Consider the following 27,998-nt stretch of genomic DNA (forward strand, 5'->3'; position numbering starts at 1 on the left):
GTCGCTGTGACCAAGATGCATTCGAACCTCAGGTTATAAAACAACGTGTCATGGTAGAAAGAGAAAGAACGACCCAGATGAGATTAAATTGCTAAGGACAAATGTGAAATGTTCCTCGTCTAGCATACGCTTACTCACATTTACATATGCTAATGTAAGAAACAATTTTTAAATATCTTGTACATATACCATAGTCGATTCATTTTGGGCAAATAGGAGAATGAAAAACCAGAAAGTGCCATAGGCTTATTAAAAAGCATGGGGAGGCGGGGACAAAAGACAGGATATGCAGCATCAGGTTCCTACAATTATTGCTAGGACACAATCATCCTGCAGAAGTGAATCAACACCGTAACTAGCAGACTTAAGAAAGCTTCCATATATTTTATTATTATCTACCAACTTGCCTGCCAGTGCCAGAAGGCAAGGACAGGCTTTCCACCAAACTGATTCATCGAAATTGCATCCAGAAAACTGTGTGCTTAACTTCACCCAACCACCAGTGTCAGCTGGCATCCAGTCCCATCGTCCAAGCTTGCTGCCTCCCTTCCTAGTGAGGAAGGCAGAACTTTGTTTCCCTGTCCTATCTGCAAACCAGCCATAGGGTTAATCTGGAACAGCATGTAAACTGTGCTAAGTGCTTCTGAAGCCCATGTCATGGCCACGTAGGTTTCAATGTACGTGTAAACCAAGGCATTATGCAAGTCTTGAATTCTGAAGTTTTGGGAATGTTTTAAGTACTGCCACGCTGATGTCTCAAGGCGAAAAGGTTACAATCTCAGACCAGTCAGGAACAGGGTAGTAAACGGCTGCTTTAGGACAGGTTTTTACCTGCTCACTTTCTATATTCAAATGAGCAACAAGTGAGAACAGAGGGAAGTATCTCAACCACAAAGCCAAATCACAACCATGCAAGAATCATGTAACTCTCATATGACATGAAGACCACCTCTCCTCAAAGATACAACTGTATTTATAAGATCTAGTAGGAGGAAAAAAAAAAAAAAGAAGGGAAAAAGCAACTAGAAGTAAATTTCTTTTGCAGCACACCAGCTAATTTCAAACTATTACCAACTCAACAGAACACAATTACGGCATGGTAATGCACAAGCCAAGCTGCATTTAGGGGAAGTAATGAAACCATATAGCTTTTGAAGTTACCAGCACAGAAATAACCATTCCCTTTTCATTAAAGGCAACTCTTAATATCATTAGTTACTCTTAAAAAGAAAAAAAGTCTATCAGCAATCCAGGAGTTCAAGGGGACATCTACGGCCAGATGCTGAGAAAACAGCAAGAGTTAGATTTTACAACAGTAAGCAGCATCCACATGCACTTTATAAATAAAATCTACAGTTTACAAAGTCACTCTTTACTTTCACAGCACCTGGCATTTAAGTTGAAATCTTTTACAACCCAGAAAAAAAAGAGTATTTATAACTGTTCCCTCATTAGAAGATCATAAAAAATTATCTAAAAAGCTGCACTCTTAAGCTAGTGAAAACCATATCCAAGATTCATCAGAGACTTAAAATGTCAGAGAAATCGCCAAGACAGCCCAGCTTGGCAACACTGGTCTCCCGAAACATATCACTGGTTTGACAGATCAGCTGATAACCAGTGTAATTGAGGCCAGTAACATAGAGCATCTGCTGGATTAAGTTTAAGCGGTAAAGCGTTCCTCCTAATTCAACATACACGAAGAAGAATTACTCTGGTCACCATTGCTACCATTAGGAAGACTGTTTAAGAAGGACGGAACACTAACAGAAGACAGCACAGTGACTGGGAGTAAACAACGTACTTGGGAGAACATCAGCATGACCTGATGCAGAACCAGAGCAGTTGCTCTAAAGAATTTATGCCAATATGAGACAGTGACTCCATGGAAGAGCTTCTAGCCACCACTACAACTGAAAGACTTAGGGTCTGGTTTACCAGTGATTAACAAAGATTCAGGAAGATGCTGATAGAGAACTCCAGCCACGTGCATAATCTGTTTTACAAATAAGTAATTTTGTCCATTCAACACAAAATAACTTGGTTTGCACTACTGTAACACAGTACTGTGTGAAGTACTATATATAGTCTTATATATTCCTTATGAATCCTCTCTCCACAGTTACTTGGAATTTAACATACTTCCAAATGCCTGTATTAAATTCCATCTCATTCAAATCTGGAAAGCTCTCATCCCTACATAGCATTCTGGTATAAACACTGGTTTATGTCTGTTAAATGCATCACAAAACCAACCAGCAAAGGCCCACATGCTGCCAACGTCCAGAAGACAAAAGGACCTTTATTCCCATAACACTGAATTCACCTGAGAACCATATCACTGAAAGAGAAGGATGCAAATAGCTTCAGATGCAAAACTTACTACAACAATTTGGAAGATTTTACAATTCAAACAGCAGAATAATGCTGATTGCACACAGGAGCTATTTACATCTCAGGGCTCTACCACCCACGAACAAATGTGTTGCATACCTTTTATCAGGTCCTTAATGAATTATGAGTTTGTAAGTTGAAAAGTCTTCTGAATGTTCCATATGATTCTGATCAGTGTTACATTACACACATCCAGAGTAATACTACTAAAATTAAATCATCTTATCTCCTCCATATATACATTTTTATATATATATACACACACACACGCACAAACAAAAATACATTCTCTACAGTATAAAAATAAGCCCTCACATTCTGTTTTCATTTCAGGCTTCCATCTCTTTCTCTGAACATTACAATAGTCTGGCTGTGAAAGTTTTACTAAAAATAAAAGTTCAGATCTGTGCCAAGTGATTTAACTTGCAGAGGCAGAAATTCCCAAGCTCAAAAATTCTCCAGGTTTACTCAGAACAGTTTTCACTTTACTTTTTGAATGCCAAAGAGAAGCATTGTGATGCTAAGGATAGCTGTGTGGGATTAGCCAAAAGGGAAAACTCAGGCATTTCAACTTCCTGCTGTAAAGCAGGTGTGGGCTTGACTCAGAGGCAGACAACACAGCTGAAAGTAACGAATTTTCACATTACTGCAGTATACAGGGAGCAACTGAGTCCACGGAATAACCACCCCTTAGTAAGACAGAAGAGATCTTACCCACCCATTGGTAGATACAAAAGATTACAATCCCCCAGAGAAAGTGAGATTTTAGCCTCTGCATGCTCATCAAGCCTCTCTCAGGTACAGTTAACAGTTGTTCACCACTTAAGCATGCAGGCAAATGAATAAAAAAAAGAAATAATCCCAAAGCTTGGTCATAACCTAATGAGATATGTGAGACACAAAGGACACTGAAATTTAAAACTATCACAGTTTCAGTTTCAGGTTTCCTTTTATCCAATAATTTGAAATACACTTGAGTCTCAGGATTTATTTTAGGGACTCCATTCATTCTTAAACCTCTCCTCTTGCCATTTATTCCATGGTTGGGACACAAGGAGGAATCATCAGGTCGCCCTTGCCCTTGAAAGGAAAAACAAAACCAAAGAAAACCTACTAGCAAAATCCTATGTCCACTTCTCACTAGAAACAAAACCTTTGAACATAAGCTAAGTCCACAGAACGGTCCTGAGAACATGTGTTTGCATAACCGAGCGGGTAACCTGTTGTGTAATTTGGGAAATGAACAGCCAGCAGCAGCAAAGGACAGGATCTTCTTAACCCAGCAAAGCTGAAGCTCCCATCTCACACAGCCATACCCACAAATGTTTCTAGAAAGCAGAATATGCAGTGATGGAGTCTTAATTAAATCCATGTTTTCTTAGAAGCATTAATTCTATGTCTCAGACTGCTATCTTGGGGGGTGAGGGAGTAACACCTCCTTAAATTAGCATAGGCATTTCAGAAGTTTTGGGGTACGAAGAACTCAAATATGTTACAGTATGTTCTCTACACCTTTATGGCATACTTCAAATGAAACAGGAGCTTTTTTAGAAGTTTCCCTGCATACAGTTCCACAATTTTGGTATCACAGAGGAAATTAACTTAGAGTAACTGAGGACCAGATGCAGGGAGACAGACACACTGAGAACATGCCAAAATCCTTATATTCAGCGAAATACCTTATTATTTAGAACCCAAATACAGGAGATCTTTTATGTCAACTATTTTCAGCCAGTGGCCCTGACTACTCCTACTAAAGTTAGTATCAAAACCTTAATTTAGCGGCAGAAGTGAACTCCTCAGCAAAGAGTGTTTGAGACTACATGTTTGGCAACAGCCTCGTTAGAAAGGTCCAGCCCATGGCTTTTCAGATGCCACTGTTCAACATGCCTTTTTTCCCCGTTTTGGTCTTCTATAATCAGTATTTCTACATTATGAAAGATGTAGAGTGTACATACTTTTAAGAAAAAAACACCCACCTTATATTTTTAGTAACTGCAGCGTAACTTAAGCAAAAAATGCAGGCAGCCTGATTCTCCCTGTACACCAGCTCACCTGACAAGCTTTGAGACAGGTGGTTAAGTAACACAGCTTTGGGAAGTGCAATTGCTGGAATGCTTTGCTTGATATGACTATTGCTGTTACAAAGCTGTACACACACAAGCAGACACACAAACTGGACATCATAAACCCTCACATCCCAACAGCTTCAACAGCACTTTTAGAACGCAGCTCTTCCAAAAGCATTTTCAGAAACAGAGCACTTCCATTCTCACAACCTACACACTGTGTCCTGCTGGAGCTCCGGAGCATCGTAGCCAGTTAAAGACCCACTGTGCAAGCCCCTATAATCAGGAGGTAAAGGCACATCCCCACACCTGACTTCTGAAGTTCTGCACCTGAGTTAGTCAGTAACTACCTCAAGAGTTAAAACGTCCACCCTCCTGCAGGGAACTACTGCCTCTGTGGCAGAGCTAGCAGAAGGGAGTAAGGGCCTCCACTCAGGTTGCTCCAGTATGTAGTTCAACATCTCAGTAACAGAGTCCTGAAACACATTCACTTCGCACAGCTCTGCTACAGAGGTCACAACTGCTGACAAAGGGTTTACTTCAGGGCACAGGGAGGAGCCAACATGGTGGACTTTTGCATCTCTTCACTCCAAGGTAGCAGAGCACATTAAACTTCTTTCAGGCTTATTATGCGTGACAATCCATATAGCAGTCCACGTTAAAAATTTAAGCTCCCTTGTTACTTGCTTCTTCTAGTATGACTTGCCCAACTGTTTGGAAAATTATGATGCTTTTGCATGCTGCACCTCCATGAACATTTCTTCCACAACATTTCCACCACTGGTACAGACACACATCAGTATGTCACTAATGCATTAACCACTTTTTCATCCTGCCAGATATAAGATTTTATGCTCTCTCTTGTCAGCGTCATCCTCTAGCAAAACACTTCAGGGACCAAGTGCTGAGGAAGAGCAGCCTGAGTTCAGCGCCTGAATTAGGAATGTTAGATTATGAAGAATAACGCAGAACCGAAGAGTTTTTGGCAAAAGTCACTTTAAGTGACTCCTTTCCCCTTCACAACTTCATGGCCCCAAGGCAAGCCAGCACTTTAGGTTTCAGATCCAGATCAAAGCTGTACATCATATAGTGACCAAACATATTTTAACAGTTCCCGACTTCAAGATCCTTCTGAAGCTCACAAACTGTATACTTACTTTCAGGCCACTGCAGAGTATCAGACTCAACAACACCAAGAACGTGACACCTGCCCTGCATGCTCACAGCCACAAGAACAGTTCTTCAGCATTTGTTTCTGCTACCAGTGCTCCCTGGTAAAATGATGCTTTTGGGGCCCAGAACTTCAGGAAGCACAGCTATTCCCAGCAGAAGCCAAAAATGTAGTTAGAAGTTACTCTTTGTTCTTTTTAATTACAATTTCATAACTGTCTTTAGATAAACACATTCGAACTTTAGTCAATGTGGCATAAGTCCATTCTAGTATGTCTCCCACTTTTGCGTAGACTTGCCATTCACCTCAAAGCCATTCATTCCTTTGGCTTAGTTTTACTTCATTGTGATCATTAAAGCTGAAAGATTACTTTCTAGAAGCCCTGTAACTGCACAATAAATTTCTCTGTCAGATCATGGTTTAAAACTACTGCCTTTCATTAAGCAAAGCATTCTCTAATACACTGTTGCAGTATCAGACTGATCAGTTATATTGCAAAAAGACCTCAGAATGAATGAAGAACCCTTGCTCCATCAGAAAAGACAAATAACATATTTCTGTCCGATCCTCAACTATGACAGGCAGCATGAAAATCAAAACCATGAGATTTTTTTTGTTTTGATATGGAAGAAGAGTTTACAAGTTAACTGAAACGCATGACCTAAAGTGATTAACTATAATCTTCCACTCTCACTCAAGCTTTTCCTCCTATCAAAACAGAAAACTCAGAAGACAAGAAGACAGCTCTACTGCACAGGTCAAACGACATTACACACACCTTTTTACAGTTAGCATTCTGATCCTTATCTCTAGTTTTTTCTTCATGTATTAAAAAAACCACAACCAAAATCCCAAAGAGCTGCTAACTATATCTATCTAAAAATCAACAACTCATTACATGTAATTTGACAGGTACAGTAACTTCAGGTCAGGCAGTACGAACACAACCACATATACAAATAAAATCCCTTCCTCCCCAAGAAGTCCACAGGTAGTGTGACACACAAACAAGCACCCAAACAAAACCAGGATTTGGTCCTTTCCAGCAGGCAGGGCAGCGATTACAGGGACTGCCTACAGACAAAGAGCTGATCACTCAAGGGCCCAGCTGAAAGGGCTACTTTCCCCTCAAGACAACCAACATTCTATTTGCATTGAGAAATGATTCAGCCTTCTGTTACTGAGATAGACAAGTTGAACACGGCATGGTTAAACCAAACTGAAGCACCTCTAACAAATCCAGCGCACTGAACCTAAACAAATCCCTAGATGTACTATCAGTGATCCATTATCGTTGCATTTTCTTATCATAAAATATTCTGGTTTAAATTAAAAAGGCAGAGAAGAAAAAGGAGGGTTAAGAAAAACACAACATCTCATCTTAGTCGGAGGAGCAGCTCTACTCTGCCGCCACCTGAATTTATAGGGTTTCCCGAGGCTGACAAGGTAGATGAAGGAGGTTAACAAGGTAAGCGTCTATAAACTACAGAAGTCTACAGGATCTCTATTTATTTAAATCTAGCCTGTAACAGCTTTACTTTGCAATGCCCAATGACACTCCAAGGTAAAGAATAACATTTGAAATCTTTTCGCACAGAGCTGTAAGTCCATTATAATTATTAAGATAACAGCCAAGAGGGCATTTTGTTCAAGACATTTAGAGTGAAAAACTGAAGTTATTTCCTGGTGCGTTCAACAACAAAATCAAAGAGAAAGCAGTGGAACACTGTATGGGAAAAGCAAACATTTAACAGAAGCACAATAGCAAAGCTTTCCTTTCTAAAAGCACTACTTCTAGCTGTTCATGTCAAAGAGCTCCCTAGATTTATTGAACAGGACGAGAAGGTCAAAGAAAACAATGGCTTGCTTTTTTGGGTGTTTCACCAGCTCATGCAACACAGACAAAAGCAAAATATCTCTCTCGAATGCTCTGCTAGGAAGAACAGCTCAGCATTTGCTCTTAGTTCTCAGCTAAAAAATGAAAACACAAGTAAACAAACCCTTCCACCCCCTGACAGCTTTCTCCTTTCCACACACCCAGGACCACCGCACACGCGGCCGCACCGAACTGCCAGAGCCCCAAGGGAAGGACACAAGTTTCGCACTAACCTGTTTGAGTTCCGCAGGCATTTATGCAAGGTGCCAATTCCACAGTCCCTAGCAGAGAACACCTCCAGCTTCCTGCAGACCCTTTGTGGACCCAGCCTTCTCCTCAGCCTCCCTCCAGAGTCTCTGTCCTCCGCGCAGCTCGCTCCTTTTGTACCCTGACCAGCCACCTCGCCGCTGGAGACCCCCCTCCGCAGCCCCCCGCCCAGACAGAGCCCATCCAGGGCAAAGAGCCCACCAACTAACGCCGCTCCGCCGGGAGAAACCACGCGCCGGCGGCTCCCGCCAGGGACGCGTCCCTCTCCCAGGGCTCTCCCCTCCGCTGCCCCCGCGGCTCCGGCCCGGGGGGCGGAACTGACGGGCAGCCGCAGCCGGAGCGGGCTGGGGCTGGGGCGCGGCCACGCCCGGGAGCGCCCGGCGGCTCCGGCTCCCCGGCGGGAGGCGCCGGCTGCGGGCTCGGGGGCAGCGGGCGGAGGCGCTGCAGCTGCGGAGCCTCTCTCCGCGCCCGGCGCCGCCGTGCGGCCCCTCAGACCGGGCGCGGGAGGGCGGCGGCCCGCGGGCGCGGTGGGCACCGACCGACCGACCGGCTGCGCCCGGAGCCCCCCGGCTTTCCCGGCCCGCCCGCCCGCTCTCTGCTGCTGGATTGCAAAGACAAAGAGGGAAAACCGTCAGTAAGCAAAGCGACAGTTCTCAGCGTCTCCGAAAACGCTAACCCGCTGGCCGCGGGGCAGAAAGCCCTGCAGACACCGGCGGCGCTGAAAGCGCAGGTGCCTCGGGAACCACCGGGAGGTCTAACGAGAAAACACAAGAAAGGAAATGCCCTTGCTTGCTTACTTTGGCACTTCACTTCAAGATTAATGCCATCCCTTATGCACCAGCACCACAGAAAGATCATCTTCCAGAGTCTCCTCCTGTTTCCATCTTACACAGAGATGCAGTAAGGCTTACAGCGCACAGTACAACTGGCCTCATTATTTAAAAGCATTCACCTGCCCACAAACCTGTCCCACATTCATTAAAAGATTGTCTTGATAAATTACTCATTACCCAAATGAATACCAGATGTGCTATACCTTGCATCCACCACATTCTGCAACAAAACCTGGGATTTCACAGCATGATAGCATGGTTTTCACATCCATTTATTGCCAGTAAATTGGAAATACCCAGCTTTTAACATTCAGTCTTTGAACAGGCAGCCAGGCTGTGAACCTCCATTAAATCCCTAGGAAGGAAGAGAGCCTCCTATACTTCTCACTCTAGGATCTGATCCTTCTTTCTGCCTTTTCCAAGAAAGTGCAGAATGGGTATGCATTAATAAACATATTAAGACATCAAAAGTCTTACAAGAAAGAGGCCTAGGGAGGTAGATTTAAACTAACCTTAACTAAACCTGAAGGCTTTTCCCCCCCTGGATCCACTGCAGGGGCAGAAGGGCATGCTTACCCAGCACAGGAACTAAAGCCTTGCTCTTCAGATGTAAGCAGTTACCCAGGTCTGAGAGGCAGCCAGCTACGTCCTCCCCCCCTGTGCTAAATAACCAGCTAAGGTTTTCCTCTTCCATACTGGGTTCCTGTAGCAAACCAAAGCAATAAATAAATCCACCACTGTAACAGCTGGTGGCTGAACAATGGTAATTACGGACTGAAAGCTACTGAAATCAAATTAGAGACCATCCCTGGAAAACAGGGATAGTCAGAGACAGCGAGACCAGCTATAAAGTAGAACGGAAGGTACATTACAGTTCTAATCTTCTTTAATTATCAGAATAGGCATCTTTGCAAAAAGGTGTCTTTTAATCCCAGCATCAGGTTCCCTGAAAATTCTAAAACATGCTTCCAGTGTCAATGTAATCAACATGTTAATTAATATCAATCCTACCAGATCAACATGAAAAGGCAGCATCTCCTATACTGACATCTAAGACCAGAAGGAATGTTTCAGACCTATTGAATCCTAATTTCAGCCTTCCTGTTACTGCCAATGTCAGCATTCCAGCTGAATATTAGAGCTAAGGCTTTGTATTTAAGGGCAGAACTATGTTACCTGACTCTGATCCTAAATTTGTTTAAAAATAAATGCCGTAAAGGTTGACAAGGGCAGTGGTAGATGTTCCACAAGGTTTAGCAGAAGCAAAATATTTGCTTCACTGCAGGGAAAAAATACGCTCTGAGTCTCTTTACAGTGCAATAATTTAGAGGCAACTGGTAGTGGCCGTTAATAAAATTCTTAAAGGCCAAAGCAAAAGGAATGCATTTTGTACGAGTGTACTTTTGTATAGCACTCTTTCCCCCCCTTCTCCTTCTCCAACTTTTCTTCAGTTAACAAACTAAAGTAGCTCAACTTTTGTTGAGGCCATGCTGGCACAGAAAAGTACCATTCAATTTAGGCATGCACATGGATACGTGCCAGACCTTTATACACTGTCAAAGAAACAAACGTTATATAAAGTCTATATCCATAGGGCACTAAGTAGCTACTCTTGCATGCAAAATGATGAAAATTAAAACCTTCCTGGATGAACTTGCCAATTCTTACTCACATAAGAAGTCTCTCATGTTGTAAACCCACAGGTATTTGTGCAAGCCATGCAGGATTAGCATTGCTGAATTTTGAAGTCCCACCTTCTGGAGTCAGATCCTTACTTAAAAACGTAATTTTCCTTTCAGAAGTGTAACAGATGCTTGTAAGCCTTCTGGTTGTAAAGTAAATTTTGAAAATGTTTTGACTCAAAGCCAAAGATTTTTTTTTTTTTTTTAAAGGCAAAATACATCTCAAGTCCCCTTATTTCTTAGACACTTGCAATATTTTACCAGCTCACATAATCCTGAATACTAGGATTTGGCAATGCTGAAGTAAAGGAACTAATTACCTAAATAAGAGTTATGGATTAGATCCCTAAGGTTATACTGAACTTCCAAATTCTGGCAACAAACACTCTATCCATTAGTATCAGAGTGCTGACAATGTCACAACCTCCCCCTTCCCCCCTTTTTTTAAATGAACCCTAATTTCTTAATCAGTAATATTTTTCCCAGCTGCAAAAGTAGCGTGAAAACCTTCTTACAGAATTCTCTCTGATAAATTAAATATTTATAAATAGGAAGGGACTGAATTCTCTGGAAGATGGAGTAGTATAGTATCTGGACCAAGCGCTCCTTTTATTTTCTCCCTTTACCCTTAAAAAATTCTCCATCACTAGTACTGCACTATAGATTGATCTGCTCTCACAGGCAGTAAAAATGAAATGGTGTACAGCTCTGCCTGGAAACATAACATATGGCTTCAGTGATATGCAACTTCCATAAACCCAACAGAGCAAGAAGGCACAAGATGCAGCAAGAATCCCAGCTAACCACATAGGCAAAAGCACCACGATCGCCCATGGCAACTCTCAGAATTAGATAGCCTATATTCATATTGGTGCTTCCATGCCGAGGATATTTGATTATCATTCTGCAAATTTGATGCAGCAAATAAACAAGGTAAATGAGAGAACTAAAGAACAGTACATTATGATGTGTCAGTGTGCCCTACTGTAATGATTTTAATACAGATAAATGAACCCAAGAATATTGTATCTCCAATATACCTTTTGAAATCTTTTCCTGTTAGCATTTCTGTCATTTTTAAACATATTTGAGAAGTTACATGAATCCTTTCGAAGCATCTGTACTTGCTCCAAAAGGGTTGCATGACTCTAGCAGGACAAATCCACCAGGATACTTCTAACACTTCCATCAACACGGTTTTGACAATCTCTTTACTTTCATGCTGCAAGGTTAGAAATGGAGACGAAGCCAGATTGCCTCAATTGAGGAGTCGCTGTATATAAATGGAGGATGATTTTCTGTGTCATCCTTATGTAAGAATCCAGTATTAAAGAAGAGGTCTAAAGGATCAGAAGGCTGAACAACAAAATGGCAAAGAGGAAGCCGACGCTTTCTGTAGAGGGACACCATTAGGCACTTCAGTAAGTTCAGGGGATTTTCATTTGTATACAAACACAGCTTCCATCTTGCTACATCTAATATCAGTCAACTCCACTTCATGCAAATTGTCATATGACAGGATGAGAACAAGGACAGTCTGGTGACAGCACTGCTTACAGTAGAAATAAAGGACAGAGGAAGCTACATGTCACTGCATATAGGTCGCAGTTGGATGAATGACCTATGTTTCTTCCCAGCAGCTTAATTTTGATAAGAATCAACTACATTTTAAAAGGGATAAAAATAGAAAAATCTCCTCTAGTTTAAGAAAAAAAAATATTACAATAGTGTTACCTTTATAACAGAATGACAACAGCAAGGAAAACAAATAAAATTTAAGGCTGGTACTGTGACCATAATTTCACACTGGAGTTATTAGAAAGGAAAATAAAGACACTCAAATGCAGGAAAGACAGACACAGTATTAACGATTTTTCATTTCTTAGACTTTGTTTCGGGTTTTGGATTTTCCAGATGATTTGCGCTGTATTTCAAGCTGTACATTACAATCACTTGCTCAGAAGATACCAGCTTAACATATCATTTTCTCATCCAGAGGGCAAAAACATGGTTTGCCATTATGTACTGGATTGATAGCTGTCTGTACAATCAACTGATTTTCATGGTAATTACTGTCCTCCTCAAACCAAAATCTGAAGCTCTTTTAGATTTCTTCCGAAGAGAGAATTACGGTCTCCGTGTATGAAATTTTATTCCAAACCAAGTTTCTTGTATTTGAAATACTTACATATGAAAGTAAGAAGGCAAAAAGGAAGAGCAGCTAATCAAGATGGGTTAGAAACACGGAGGCTATAGTTCTTTTTAATCTTTAACTATGGTATTCTAAAAACGCCACTCTGCCAGCAGCTAAAGATACATTTTAGATTAAGTCCCCAAAATGAACTCTGACAGTATGCTACAGCATTTCCCAGTTACCACAACTATGGTTAAAAAATATTCTCTTCAGCTAGTAATTTGGTTGCTTAAAAAGGGAAGCAGTTTTGGGTTTTAATTTTTGGTGGATTTTTAAATATATAAAGAGTAAACTGTGACATGTATTTAAGTCAAATTCTTTAATTATAGTTGGCACACAGCCTCAGGCTGCCCATGGCCATCTATGGCCATTCTGTTCTCAGTCATACCGATGACTTCAGTGAATTACTCCACATTTGTGACAAAGCAAGTGAAAGCCTAATTTGAACCATTAACAAGACAGCCTAAACTAGCAAAAAGCTCAGTAATTTATCAATGTCATCACAACCCAACATTCATTTTGGGCTCTCTCAGCATTAGTTCACAAGAGCTTATAGGTACTGGAGACAGCTGAAATGGAATTGTAGAAAATTTTTGGGTTTAAAAGCCGGGTTGAACCGTTAAGGTCCAAAGCTCCAAGGGCTCAGGGGAAGAGGAAATTGCCTGTTTGCCTGCTTGTTGGTTTTTAAAGTTTCTGCAAAACATTCTTGCGGCTACATGTGGATCCGCAGGGGTAGAGGCTTATGAAGACCGACTGACTCCTGTGCAATGCCTTGTAGGGATAAAGGTCTGCATGGCTTGTATGAGTATGGATCAAGCCCTGCATTAGTAACAAAATCTTTTTATAAAATTGAGAGATACAGTGCAAAAGGTTTTATGAAGGTTTGAAAGAAATCTTTCTTTCTGAACATGCCAGCTGCACTAGTACAGTAGTACACTTGGGAACTAAAAGGTAGGAGAACTAAAAAATCTTAAAAAGCCAGTACAATTAATCATGATCCACTGTTTGAGCTGAAAAATAAACAAGCAGCAGAACATGAAAAGTAAATCACAACTTTAAAATGTAAGATGTTTTCATATTAATTATCATGTTAATTAATATTATTAAGATGCAAATGTGGTAAATGTGACTAGAAAGGTTTTTTTTTTAAAATCCTGTTAAACCTGACATTAGACTTAATGTTTACATTTGAATGTTTATGTTCTAAGCCATTTTTAATAATTACTTTCAGTTATACTTACTGATCTGGCAACACTCAGAGACATCATGCAAAGAGCAACCTAGAGGCCTGTTTACATAATAAGGTACACACAGCAAGCAGAATTTCTTTTTCATGTGTTTCTCTTGTATGTACTTCTAGAAGAAAACATGGTTCTATTAGTAAAGCAATGTAAAATCATGGGAAATTATTATGAAATGGTAGATTTGTCATTCAAATTAAACAATTTTAATTTAAAACTGGCACAGTTCCAGGCCCAAAAAGTTAAGAGTTGTGGAAAATTATTCTTTCACCCATCTTGGCAAACAAGGTAAGAAAGCCCTTGCCTTTCAGTTGCTTCCAAAACCTCATTTAAAAAAAATTCACACTAAACAAGTTGAGACTTTTCAAGGCAAATGAAACTACAAAAATAATTCTGAGACGCTTAGGGTATATGTGGCCATTGCTTTGCACTATCATTAGCATAAACTGGTTGCTGTCCTGCTGACAAACATTAGATGGCACTTTGGAATTTAGCAGTTACCATATAAAGTTGCAGAGCACATACTCTAAGAGATGAAGTGAGAGACAGGAAGGTGAGGTACTGTTGATGATAGAGAGAAAAGTGAGATTTCTGCAAATGCATGCATCTTTGAGCTAAAAGATATACTTTCAACCTGCACGTGTAAAACTATAAAATGGTAGTTAAATTTTGAAAAACTAAATCACTGTTTTGGAAACAATAAAATAATTATTTCCTTACCAGACAGAGGGTCAGATTCTCAGTTGCTGGATTCCCTTTTTTTAATTTTTTAATAAATCCTTTGGGATCTATTTTTTAAACTAGATTTGCTGACCCAGCTTTATACAAACACTTCTCAGTGCATCAGATTTTGAGTAGATTCTGCTGCATGCCAGCAGATCTGAGCCCCATGTAACTCTAATAAGTGGGGTCTAGGTGGTTTGCTTATCAAATAAAGCCCTTCTGGGAAGCACTTCACAGCTTGATGCAGCTGGTCAAATCTTAGTTGTTGCTGAAATTGATGCTAATACTCCCGTTCACTTGTGTATCCATGTTTTTACCATCTAATGCCTTAAATTAAGACTGAAGAATAATCAAGGGGAGAAGCTATAACAAGAAATAGAAGAACCAGGAAATGTAAATTCTCACAGGAATACTACTTGAGTGCATCTTTCATAGGCTCTCATGTGGTATGTATCATGGATGCCTGTTGCAGAAACTTTTTTTTTTTTGTAAACCTTGTGCTGTCGCATTCCTCCTGCAACACTGGAAGCAGGTTCTAGGATTTCTTTTGGAATTGAGTAATCCCAGCAGAAAGGCAAACAGCAGGAGCTCCTGGAGCTCAGGGTGGAGCAACATGCTATACTGTCACTTTGGAAAGTCTCTGTTGGAAACACTTGCAGTAATTCCAAGAGAGCTACTGCTCTGGCTGAATTCCTGCAAGGTGCAGGCTGGCTTAGCCACACTATCTTAAGCCATCTGCAGTACTTGGGCCCTGAGGAACATCAGTTCCTTGCTTCCAGCTTTCACTATTGCAGAGCTATCAGCAAAAATGCTGACTCTCACTGTAACTGAGGAGTTGATGCTTTCACAGAGATGGGACAATGTCCATAAAAAAGGTGGCAAAAGCTCCAACCTCCAAGCTAAACTCAACTATTATCTCCAACACAGGGACAGGATCATACCTCATGCACGGGGAACATGTCTTCCTGAAAAGCAGCTATGTAATGGCTTCTGTTGCAGTTCCTAACTGTCCTGGGATTCACAGGTACTGCAAATATCTCTTGGCTCACACTGAATTTCGATCTCATTCTCCCATGGGAATCATATTCCCAAATGTCCCCCCTCCTTCCTCCCTGGAACCTTTGAATAGCTGCCCATATGCAGAAGCTGAAACCTGACCCAAGTCATTCCTAGAAATTCATAAGACTACTCTTAGGTACTGAATTTACAGGATCAGGCTGATGGCACAGCTAGTGCACGCGTTACTGCACAGCGATCTGTAGGCCAAGAGAACACGAGAGCTGAATTACAGAGGCAGGGGAGCTGACAGCAGGGCACCAGCAGCTGGCTGGAGAACAGGCATGATATGACTCTGACACCGAACCATACTGTACCCCTGAATGAGGACTTACATTTCTATGGTTTCAACTGGTTTTATAAAGGAATTAGGACTATCCCTACAAATTCTTTCAACATTTTGCAATCTGCTCAGTACTAGCAGAAGTAGAACACACATGGTTAACTACCAATGAGGTTTTTTCTGTCTATTTGGCATTGTAACAGGAAAAGCACTCTAACACCAGGGAGCTGTCATGAACCCACAGCATTGTTGTCTGTACCTGACCTTACCTGTAAGGGGGGGGGGAGGTAATTTTCCACGCTGTCAGTCCCTTAATATGAGCACAAGTATGTTATATAACAAAGGAAGCCAACAGGCATTATAAATTAGAACTAATTACATAAAACTTTACAAGAAAAGATGGAACTGCATTCTGTATTAGATGGAGAGGAGAAAAAAAGGTAAGCCGGTGACTCAGTGGAGCTCAGAACCCATTTTTGCTTCTTCTCTGTGTATGTTCAAATATATATACAATATTAATGCATCCATGTTCTTACTATCAAAGCACTGGAAACAGTCTCTATATTTTAACAGTCTGCCCTATGTCAGTGTTGAGCAGAGAATCTGAAATAAAAGTAATGAAATACAGACAGAAGAGTTATTGTTGCCCAAACTGCAACTCGGAAATGTTAACTTGATGGTATTTTCATTTTAGCTAATCTTGTATTTTTTTTAAATTCTCACCATGTGTTCTGGTATGCTTTAGAGTTCACCTTTTACTTGAACCTGACCCTTAATTCACAAAATGTCATTTTTGGCAGAAGTCACAGGTACCTCAGCTTAACATAAAGACTGACAAATATTGGTTCTTAATTCTGGCTACAAAATACCTGCCTAAAAAATAATAATAAAAAAATTAAAAGAGAGGAAAAATGTGTTTGTTAGTTTTTTAAACAGCTGTTATTTCTCTGGAACATAAGTTGAAATATAAATGATCCAAATCTTAAACTACAAAAATATTCTGTAGCTTTTTTCCCCATAAGCTGATTTTCCTTGAACAGCTACAATCACAATTGCAAAGTGAAGAAAAAAATTAATTTTATTAACTTGGTTGATTACTGACATTTCTAGATGGCCTTTTAGGGTATTATTTGTTGGGAGGTTTGTGGGTATTTTTTGGCAAAAGTGTTAATAGGAAACAAAAACCAACCTCAGTATGTGATTTCTTTTTAGTTGTTTCATTCCCACTTACCTCTCTGCCTTTCTTTCAACTCTATTTTGTTAATACCTTGGTTAAACAAAACATTAGCACCAACATTTGCACCAAAACTACATATAAATTTATGAAAAAGCATGGTCAAACATATGTCAGACCTGGAGAAACATATGGAAAAAGCTCTTACCAGTTACAGACAGGTAGGACACTAATTAAACATGATACAGCCTGTTTATTACCATACCTCTTAGTAATAAAAAAAAAAAAGACTGACTCGAAAACCTCATCACTTAAATAATTTAAGTTGTTTTTTCATTATTTGTATTTAAACAGTTTATTACTGTGTGTATTTCCTTAGTTCAGCAGCAACAGCTTTTGCATTGCACTAACTCCACGACTTTCAAGATGGCCGTGTATAAAGGGAAACAACCCACTAATAGAACTTACGCAAGACATACCTGGAACAGTGTAACTTACCATACCCGGCATCACACTAATTAAGTTCTTTCAGTTTAAAGAACAGAGAGAAGAAAAATCCGAATCTGTAGTGAAATAGTTAAGCTAGCACAAAATGACTGTAGAGCCAGCTTCAGTGAATCATTAATAAGCCTTTATAAATGGCATAATCACAAGCCCTATTTCAGAGAAGGCTGTCTCAGTCACGTCACAAGTTATTGTACACAATACTACAAAAGGTACAAAACAAGCTCAATTCTGCCTCCAACACCATATTCGTGCCATGTTAACTACTGCAATTGCAGTATCACACACAGGGCTGGCTTTACAAGGGACAAGTGAGACGCTTTGTAACAATGTGTATTACTAGGTGTAGCAGCTACATAAATACGAGATATTACGCTATATTCATCGGTATCACATCATGCTGATTCAGCTTGGTTTGATCATTAGAAATTTCAGCCCATACAATGCACTGGCACATTTTACCGTTAAGAATCTCAGTAAGCGTTATTCTTATGTGGTGTGAAAATGCACAACAGATTGACAGGATGAAACCTTTGAAGCTGCTGGCTTAACGCCAAGTCAAAAATTTATCAGTGAAGCTGGCTGGATTGAAGTGTAAACTCAAAACAAGATCCAAAACTTGTATTTTGCTTTGGAAAACGAAGGAAGCTATTTTATTACTCCTTTTAGGGGAAGAAACTAGTCACTAAAGCTGATTTAACTTGGAGTTGCAGTCACAGGTCTCTAGGCACACACTGACTGACAGACCTCTAGAAAGCATACCACAAACCCTATAGCCATTGTTCAGTCACCGTTTACTCCTCAGCAGCCAGTTCTGTGGCATCAGGACTGTAACTGAGCTTCCTTCTTATGGGAACTACTGTTTGATGTGCAAGAAGTATTCCATAAAGTACAGCACAATTCTATAAAACTTGCAACAAGACTACCAATTTAATACCACTAGATTTTAAACAAAAATATCATTTTAAGACAAAAAATTTACACCAGAGTGAATTTATGCTGACAGGCTTTTTTAACAACAGACTTTGTAAAAAGCATGTGGGAATATCTATATTATAGTAATATATATATACACACACACACAATCTCCATTTTGGGTTTAATCTATTCCAGTACCTCCTTAGCCAAATGTACCAGATGATATACCTAAAAAAAACAAACACAAAACCACCCCAAACCCACCACTGGGAACCTAAAAGAATGGAAATAACAGTCAAATGAAATACATTTTTAATTATTGGACGATTTTGTCAATGCAAAGACTTCTGAGATCAATTTGTGTTACTCCTTACAGGTATGAGAGTCAATCTGATATGTAAGACTCTGTACCAGCATGCAAGGGGCTGATTTCTGTTATTTATACCATGTGAAATTTGGCAACTCCCCAGCTTTCCTACCAGTAAGAAGAGGGATAATACCTACCTTTTTATAACAGCAACCCCTCTCAAATCCCTATAAGTCACTGCAAAATCACTGAAATCAAAATATTGTTACAGTGTGTTTGTTGGCAAAAGAGGTTTATTGAATGTTGTACCTTGTTTCGTTATGAAATATTAAGAGGAATGGAAATTGTCAATGGGTACCAATGGGGAAACAGTCTTTGAATGCAAACATTGTTGTTCAGCTCCCCAGCTGATCAGACTTGACAGAGCTTCTCTGAAACTCATGGAGTCATGCCAATTTAAACCAACTCAGGATATAGCCTTGTGTTTAATAAGTTTCACATGTCTGATGTTTTAACAAAAGTTTTAAAAAAATAATATTCTTTATTATTAAAAAGTTATGCTATGAATGGTTAGCTATCCAGTGATAATACTGCACCTTTGTGCATTCAGCCCACTACAGTACATACTCTACACATGTACTTTTATATCTTCTCCCTGTCCAACTTCAGTTCCCGCTGTGAAGAGCAGCAGAAGGCTGATTTGAAAAGAAGTGAAATAGAACCAGGTAGATTAAACTAAATACCTCACACATGAAAAGTATTAAGATTTATCAAGCTTCTAAGAAACGATTATCAACCAGATACTTTAACATGTGGAAGACACATAATAGGTGCTACTCACCCGTGACTTAGAAGCTTATTGGACTACGCCCTGCATTGGTAAATTGATAAAAAGGCAACGACTGCCAGAGCTTGGGATACTATAACTATCAAAAACATAGGGTGGTTACATACTTTACTGCAAAAATTAGAGAAGCACTCAAAAATACACATTAACAGACAGCTCTGCTCTTTTTAGTACAACCAGATTTTCACTTTCAGTAACAGTGTTGGCCAGCTAGGTGGTTCTCACCACTCAAAGCCAGAGCAAGGAACAGAGGCAAGAACATCCTTAAAAACTGGAAGGATTTTTAGGAGATTTTTATTAATAAAAAGCTCTAAGATTAAAATTTCATTAAATATCACATTTTTCAGAGTAATGCAAAGGTTTTCATTGAGTAACTAATGACCTTTTGCCTAGAGGGTTCTTAGTCTGGAAGAGCACTTTATTTAAGCACTTCAAAATCTGCAGTAACGCATGTATAATGTTGCACATCATCCAGAGCTGAAACACTAATTCATGTCAGTGGCTGTACACTCAGCAACAAACTAATTGAAGCCAGCCTCTAAGACTGGGGAAACTACATAGGGCAGAAGTTACATCAACCCACTTCTTCAGCAACATTAACCACACATAGGACTTTTGTCCCTATTCACCAGAAACTGTGCTGGTTAAAGCTAGCTGCTCGTACGGTAGTAGCTGATTATTGCCTCTTGCAGGAAGGAGAGATGGGAACAAAACCTCTGCACAGCCTGAAGGCCACTACCTCCATAAAAGACTCTAATATTAATGAGAGATGCTTCAGCAACATTTAGGACCTCTTATTGTGAGGACAGTATCTCCTAGAAATGCCTCCTCTGGGAAAAATTCCCACTAAAGAATAATCTCAGCTATTTCTAATTGATATTTGAACAAACCATTAATGATTTGTTTAGATTGTTCAAGTAATCAGCTTCTCCCATTAAAAACAACTTTAAGATACTTTTTTAGAAAAATCTCCCACGCATTCTTAATGTAAAATTAAGAAGTCTATGCACATGGTTTTTTGGCAAGTATAGCACATCCCTGACCTCATTTGCAGATCTGGTATTTCTTGTCAGGGGCCAAAGGACACAATGCTATATACACTCCCAGCAAATGTCAGTAAGTGCACCGCAGTTCACATGTTCCACTTGAGTATTCTAAATTCACATCGAACAGGCAGAACTCACCACAAAAGTGAAGAAAGTGGCTAAATAGGCTGCCTAGGACAAGGAGCTATTGCTATGGAATGAGTTTAAAGTTGGTATTTAAAAAAAAAAAAAGAAAAAAAAAAGAGTGGCTGGCAAAAAAAACCCAGAATGAATTAATTAGAATCAATATTTGTGTAAGACTTCGATTTTGTCTTTTAAGGACTTCAGAAAACTGTTACACTTCTGGTGCATGGCCTACATAGTATTTTTCTGTTTCTAAAATTAATAATAATAAAAAAGGCTCAATTTTCTTTTCTAAGAAGGGAGTAAGTTTGGGATTGTATATTACAAAAAGTACTGAGACTCGTTAAGAAAGCCCTGATTATACACACTTCCTTAACAAATCTCTTTGACAGATTCCACTTTGACAATCAAACAACATGGAAAACTGATGCCTGGTTGTGGAGATCATTAAAGACTATTTAGCATTCCCACAAAATGGGAGGTAACCCTCATTTTTTGCCCAAGTTCTACTCAGAATAACTACAATATGTATAATAACCTATGCAACTTCCAAATGGAAAAGCTTCTACGAGACTTATTTTGTAGTATTACAACAAAAGGTTGAATAGGGTGGTGAGCAGAAATCAGTCAGTCCTCACTGAAACAGATAGCTGCATTTCACTGTAGTGCATGAGCAATCCTTATAGACAGCAGAGTATAAAGTGCCTTTTGCTTTGTGTACTCTTAACAATGAAATGCAATATATAATAGTAAAGATGAAATCATTCTATGTTCTGCATAAGACTGAATGTACAGCTTTCATCCTTCATTTAAACACTGTTTAATTAAACCCAGTAAATTAGGGAGGAATTTGGCTCTCAGTACATTTAATGAAAATTCACATAAATAACTGTAATTCTTAACTGTGCATATTTAGCTATTCAACCATTTTATTTCATATACAAGCTATTCTGCAAACCTCAACACTAATTATCTATGAACTGAAGCTCCCCTCACCCAGTGGCAATAAGCTGACTGTACACAGATTCAGTTTGGGGTCACTTACAGGGGTTGTTTCTCCGTAAAAGTCAGGTAGACCCTAGTAACTTAAAGTCTTTCATTAAGTTTTCTTGGAAGTGGTTAGACCTTAAGCCATAACACTGCAGAAAACTCATGCTTCATCAGTTTTGTGGATAAGGAATTTCATTCTGGAGCTATTAATCAGGCACTTTGCGCAAAGTCATTCAGAAAAAGTGAAGGTGAACTTGTCCTTTTTCTATTAAAAAAATATGTAAGCACCTCTCCCCTCTCTCTCTCCAGCCGAGCTGCTAATCAAGAGAATAACAACCTATAGCTTCTACCAGCTACTGTCAGACTTTTAGCCTAATCAGTGCAGGCTGCTCCTTTCACATGAAGTCCCATATTCAACCATCTACATGCACAGAAACATGGCAGCTGTTAATAGAAAAGCTGTGCTAACATAACATAATGTAAAGTCTGCCTGAATGCAGCTCAATGCAAGTATAATTGTAAAACACTCTGGTATAATTGGGAAACAACTTTTAGAATCCCCATAGCCTGGAGTTTCTCTCTGAATTGAACAATGTTTTCCTAGGATACAGACCTTCACAAACGGTACTATTGCTTCTGCATGACTTACCTTGCATGTCAGAGTGATTTGCGAGCTTCAGTAATTTAGAGATGTAAGTAGTTTATCATTGCACATTTAAACAGTTAAAGAACACGTATCAAGCAAAACAATATTGGGAAATCTAAGGCTACCACAAAGCCAGTTTGCATCATTAAAATAAAGTCTATCAATTCAATAAACATGAGAAACAAATTATGAAGTCCTCCCTACATGAACAATAAGACTTTGCAGGAGGGAAATCCCTGCTTTTCAGGCTGTTCCCTCTATTCAAAGCTCAACTATTTCTAATGGAAATTTTGTTTGCTATGGAGATTATGATTCAGCCTTGTTTTTCAATCACCAGCACATCACCATACTTACAGCAAGTGCATAGATTTAGAGGAGGGTGTGAAGATCTCTCTTTAAGGTTTAATGCTCAAGGATGCATACATTTTTAAAAGTATCCCATGAGCTAAGAGGAAGTGAGAGCAACTTCTAAGCCAAGGTTCTGAAGTCTGAGCTACCAAATTAGTCAATGAAGCATACCAACTCTGGGGTATGGCATCAGAAGACAAGCTACAGAATGAAGTGCTGATGACAATCAAGATGCAGCTGACTTTCTGGAATGGGAAATTCTGGTATAGGTGAACTCTAGCAACAGGTAAAATGAGCAGGCTGTTACCTGCAGTACAAGCTGCTGCCAGGCGGTTGCCAGTGGCTGACCATTGCCAATGTTGCAAATGCTCATTCGGTCTGCTGGCTGATTGGCACGCTCAAGTTGCAAGGAGACATTGCGCCGCTCTTCCTCAAGTGCACGGGTAAGCCGCTCGAAACGAGCTTCTTGCTCTTTAACAGATGCTAAAATGCTGGCAGCAGACCTGATATCATAGTCATCCATGATTGTTTTCAAATGCTCCTGCCTGTTAACTGACCAGGGCAAATGGAAAGGGTTAGGTAAAGGGGTGGGGAGGGCACAGGTCAGAGGTTAAAAATAAAAATGCACATTGTTAGTCACCCTACTAAAATACTGCTCACTCTAAGATGCAAACTGCAGTGCTCTTTGAAAAGACTTCCTTTCCATTCATTGATTTGATTTTAAATTAAAAGTAATTAAACCAAGGCTTCCCTATTCAAAAAGGAAAAAAACCCCACATGCTCACCTTGGAGAGAATTTATATTTAATTCCTTTGATCTTTTTGCTAAAATTGCTCTGACAAGAGTTTTCATCCCTCTTGCAAAGCTAATTTCACTGTGCAAATAATAATGTACCTAAAAGAAATATATAAAAAAGATACAGCTTTGGAGGGAATGAGGAATACGATCTTTCTCACTATAGACCTGGAATTTTTGTCTTTAATAGCATAAGTGAGAAGTTTAATATTTTTAAAGACAGAAACTTCATGGTACAAGAAAAAGAATTGTGTCCATTTTTTACAAGTTAATGGAAAACCTCCCCCCAAATTTAGCAGACAGTAGGTGAAAACACTTTTCATTTTTAAATTATAGAGGTACACTGTAATATGGAAAATATTTTTAAAGGCAGACAGTGCAATTGCAGTTGAAATGTGTTTGATGACTTCAGCATGGTAGCCAATGAAACAGTCCTTCATGCAGCTGTTTGCTAATAACGCAAATGAAAAAGCGAAAATCAAGCATCTTCAATGGAAAACACACAGGACTACTTGTCTCTCAATGCAGGAAAAAGAATAACTCAGAAAACAGCTAGGTAGGGTATATCTTCTGCCTTATGACTCCTCTAGCAGAGTTAAGTATTCAGTTTAAAACTCTACCTCCACCTGTATGGTGCATGCAGCAAAACTCCCCACTGATTCCACAGATCTACATGTAAACAAGTATCATCTAAAACATGTCCTAAGAGTATAAACTTGGCAACATAAGCTTAAACGGTGGCTTCAACAGAACACTTTCGCTAAAGCTAAACAAGTAACTAGTTTGCTACTGTTTACTATTAAACCACTTAGAGAACTTCTGAGATGAGCACAGAGGCACAGTTTTCTCCAGCTCCTGTAATTCAAGAACAGTTCATAATTCTGTACTAGAGTTAAGTCCCTAGAAATTGTCCCTTGATGTGCAAACTGGGAGTGATACTTCCTGCTGCCAGAGATTCTTTATTTTCCATCTATCAACAAGGATTTCCATGAGCACCGGTAGTACCAAACCCTGGTTTCCTAAAGCTTCGCATTTCATCGTTCAGTGCCTTTAGATGATGTACACTCTTGACTGATGCTTTTTCCATGACTGTTATATTTACCAGGTCTTTCTCCTGTGCTGATTCTTTGGTAGCTAATGATAATGTGACCATATACTGTTATGATCCCAAAGGAGGGATATTAGTAGAAATTAAGCTGCATGTTTTCACACAGTTTGTTGGAAACTGATAAGCAGGCCTGAGATCTCCCTTCTTTTGTTGTACTTTGTTGAAATCATCCAACAGGCCCAAAAGACACTGGGGTAGAAGTAACAGACTTAAACCCAACAATATATACCTTGATTTCATGGGAAATAACCTGCCAGTAGCTCTGTGGTTCATTGTTAACTCCTAGGGAGTTGCTTTCGAAATAAATCAGGGTGACATGAAATCACGTCGGACACAGTATAAGGATTACCATGTATTAATCTCGTAACATTTATATATAACCATGATTTGAGCCTTTCATGTTTTCAGATCAGTAAGCAGAAGTGACTTTTCTCATTTATGCACAGATTTAACTTCTATCAAGACTCTGGAAGAAAACCAAAAACCACCAAAGGGTTTTCCAGATGTCGCAAACTAGTCAAATGTAGACCAAGCTGTCACCTTCAGAGACCTTCCACTCTGAATCTTGTTTTGCTAGATTATTAAAGTCTGTAAAGCTTTCAGAGAGTACGTCGATTTCTGCAAAGGAGAATCACAACCACCTAAAAGGATAGTGTGACTCACGGGAAGTCTGTATAAACGCAGGACAGAACTGCATGACTCACCTGCTACATCTCAGCATGATGTAGCCCTGGCACAGCTACACATAAACAGAGCCAGAATTTCTGGACCTAAGCTGGCTCGTGTGCAGCCAACTTGCATGTTTCTCCTTTTGTGCTTCCCTGCTTTGCACAGATGGAGACAGCTCTGTTTGTTGTCTTTCCTCCCAGTAGTGCAGACATGCTCACAGACTCCTTAGAGGGAGTGTGAAAGACGTGGGACATCAACAGACACAGGCACTAGTCGTATTTTGGGAAAAACATACATGGAGGTTGGGGTGGGGGGCATTTCTAACTACCTGTTCTTAAAGACAGCTACCTGGTTACTAATTATCACTGCCCTTACACTAAAGCAGAGGAAAAGCATGACTGACACACAGATCCAAATACACCTCAGATGAGGGGATGCTCCAGGCCCAAGGAGGAAAAAAGAAAAGTCAGAACAGGCCAGGGATTAATGAACAGAGACAGGCTCCTTAGAGGTCCTGCAGAGCAGGAACCCAAGTTTCCTCAATCGCTCCCCACAGGGGCCCATCCTTCAGGCAATTCACTGCAGCTAAAACAGTGTTCTCTCACATGTGACTATGATACGACATAGCTGTTATTTTTTGGGACCCCAAGAGGCTGGATACTTCTATGGACTAACTTCAAAAAGTGCATCAAGTAGGGGTGTAGGAAGAAGATGATAGGATGTAAACTACAGTAACTAAATTTAAAAAAACAGGTTCCCTATAGAATATATAATGCAAGTTTCTGCTCTAAGGAAAAGCATTACCAATGGCAGTATGAAAAATTGAGAAGCACCTTCTCTAACACAAATTCTGAAGCAGTAACAGCTTTAATAATAAAAGTCACAGTTGATGACTGAGCTGCTATATAAATTTCAAGTCACATTCTGAGAATGTGACAAAAATCCCATTCAGAAAATCCTTAATGAGCTATAAGCCCTTGATGCCACACACGAGAGAACCTAGAAAATTTGGGTTCTATAAATGGTACAAATCTCTAGAGAGCTACAGAGATCTCTACGCAGAAAATATAATGTTAACCTCCTTACAACCATAAATATTGTGCTGCTTTTCTCTGTGCAAAGAAAAACACAGGCAGAAAATAAACTGCATAAATTTTCAGATGTACAATTAGTCACCATAAAAATCCTAATTGCTATGCAGAAAGAGCAGCAGGACCAATAACTGCCTTTTAAGAACTGTTGGACAAAGACTTCTGTATTTCAAATGTTTTATTAGCAGATAAATACTTGCTTGCTGTTGATTGCACTCCTAATTATTTACCCAGGATCTCAACAATTTACATTATCAGCAGTCTAGACTAGAGGAAAAAAATAAAATTACTGACTCATGAGTTAGCTACTCAGGCTGCCACTTGCAATTTGCTACCATTTGTAAATAAACTGAAGTGCATTGGAAAGGGTATGAATAAATGAAAATATTAGATCTATAGCAGCCAGGTAATACTGTTCCTTAGGCTGCACTTCTAAACACAGCAAACACTTGCCTACTGAGTGTCAAAGGTTACGCTGACAGCAGCAAATCTCTCTCCTGCCTATGTGACTCTAAAAATATTAGTGTTGCATTAAAGTTAGAGTAAAGTAAGTATTTGTTTTTCTGACTGTTCATATGAAAAACTCATGCATCAAATGGCCTCCTAATACAGCTTCAGTGCTCAACAGGGATGAAAATCACCCCTGAAAATGGGGGCCCTATGGACCCTAATACCCCAGCTGATGCCCAAGTTTGAAGGCTCTTGGAAACATTGACATGCCTAGGGTCACTTGGTACTCTTGACAAAAAAAGTGAGTTAACTCTGCACACTAATTTTGCTAATATAGGATGTAGCTGATTGCCAAGAGTTTTTAAAGAGCCATTGAGATTAAGGGGGGGGTCAAGTCCTGGGAGATTTGGGCACCTAAATCCTAGTAGTCCTGGAGAACCTCAAATCCCCTGCACTTTTCAACATATACTGCCTGCCTAAGGCCATCAGGCACTTGAGTGAGCTGCGTTAGATGAGAGCAGTGTCCCACCAGTCAGCTACAGTATATTGCACAGTCTCCTCTCAGCAGGAGGGGAAGTGGCTTACTGTGCATGCAGGAGATTTCTCAGGTCCAGCAGTTTGAATACTGAGCATAGCTGTCCCACTATTGCTTTCTCCCAGCCCAATTCAAGTCCACTAGGTCCTGCTGGCAAGAGATGGTACCATGATGAGCAACAAGACACTTGTACATACCGCAAATCAGCGGCTGTAGGTGCAAACATGAAGGCCTGTGAGCATGCATGGAAACAGTAGCTATGTGTTTCTACAAGGAAGAAAACCATCAGAATAAAAGCAAAAATGTGGCTTAGATAATCTACAGAACTGAAGCATAACTCATGCTAATTATATTTTCCCCCTGAAGTGCCACAAGAGATGAGCAGCATAAAATGATGGTTATCCCCCATGCAATATCAGAAAGCATGCAGAGAAAACCAAGCAATACACACCTAGTGGATTACTGGGGTCTGAATGTTAGAGCTGCTGTGACATCACCCACTAAGACTAGAAAAGTATAGACAAATCAGGAGAACAGCCTCAAGCAGAACCAGCTACAGGAGAGAGGAAAGAGAAGACAGTTAGTTAATAACGTATTACAGCCTCTTCTGTACATGGTCATCTCCGAGGTTCTCCTCACTAGGTTGCACAAATTATTT

At 39.9% G+C, this 27,998-nt stretch overlaps 1 protein-coding gene across 4 annotated transcripts in view; it reads right to left on the reverse strand.

The window, feature by feature from the left end:
- The window catches only part of ARVCF (ARVCF delta catenin family member), a 166,541-nt gene extending 139,101 nt beyond the window's left edge, over nt 1-27,440 (reverse strand). For 3 of the 4 annotated variants that reach the window (XM_086474430.1, XM_086474429.1, XM_086474428.1), the window contains exon 1: nt 23,000-23,215. In XM_086474430.1, coding sequence (XP_086330556.1) covers nt 23,000-23,215 — 216 coding nt within the window. Of the gene's footprint in view, nt 1-22,999; nt 23,247-27,396 lie in introns of those variants that run through there. The other variant, XM_086474431.1, reaches the window with a different exon arrangement.
- Between the last annotated feature and the right edge of the window lie 558 nt (nt 27,441-27,998).

This window comes from Leptosomus discolor, chromosome 16 (genome assembly GCF_034619465.1).
Source record: "Leptosomus discolor isolate bLepDis1 chromosome 16, bLepDis1.hap2, whole genome shotgun sequence".
NCBI classification, from domain to species: Eukaryota; Metazoa; Chordata; class Aves; order Leptosomiformes; family Leptosomidae; genus Leptosomus; species Leptosomus discolor.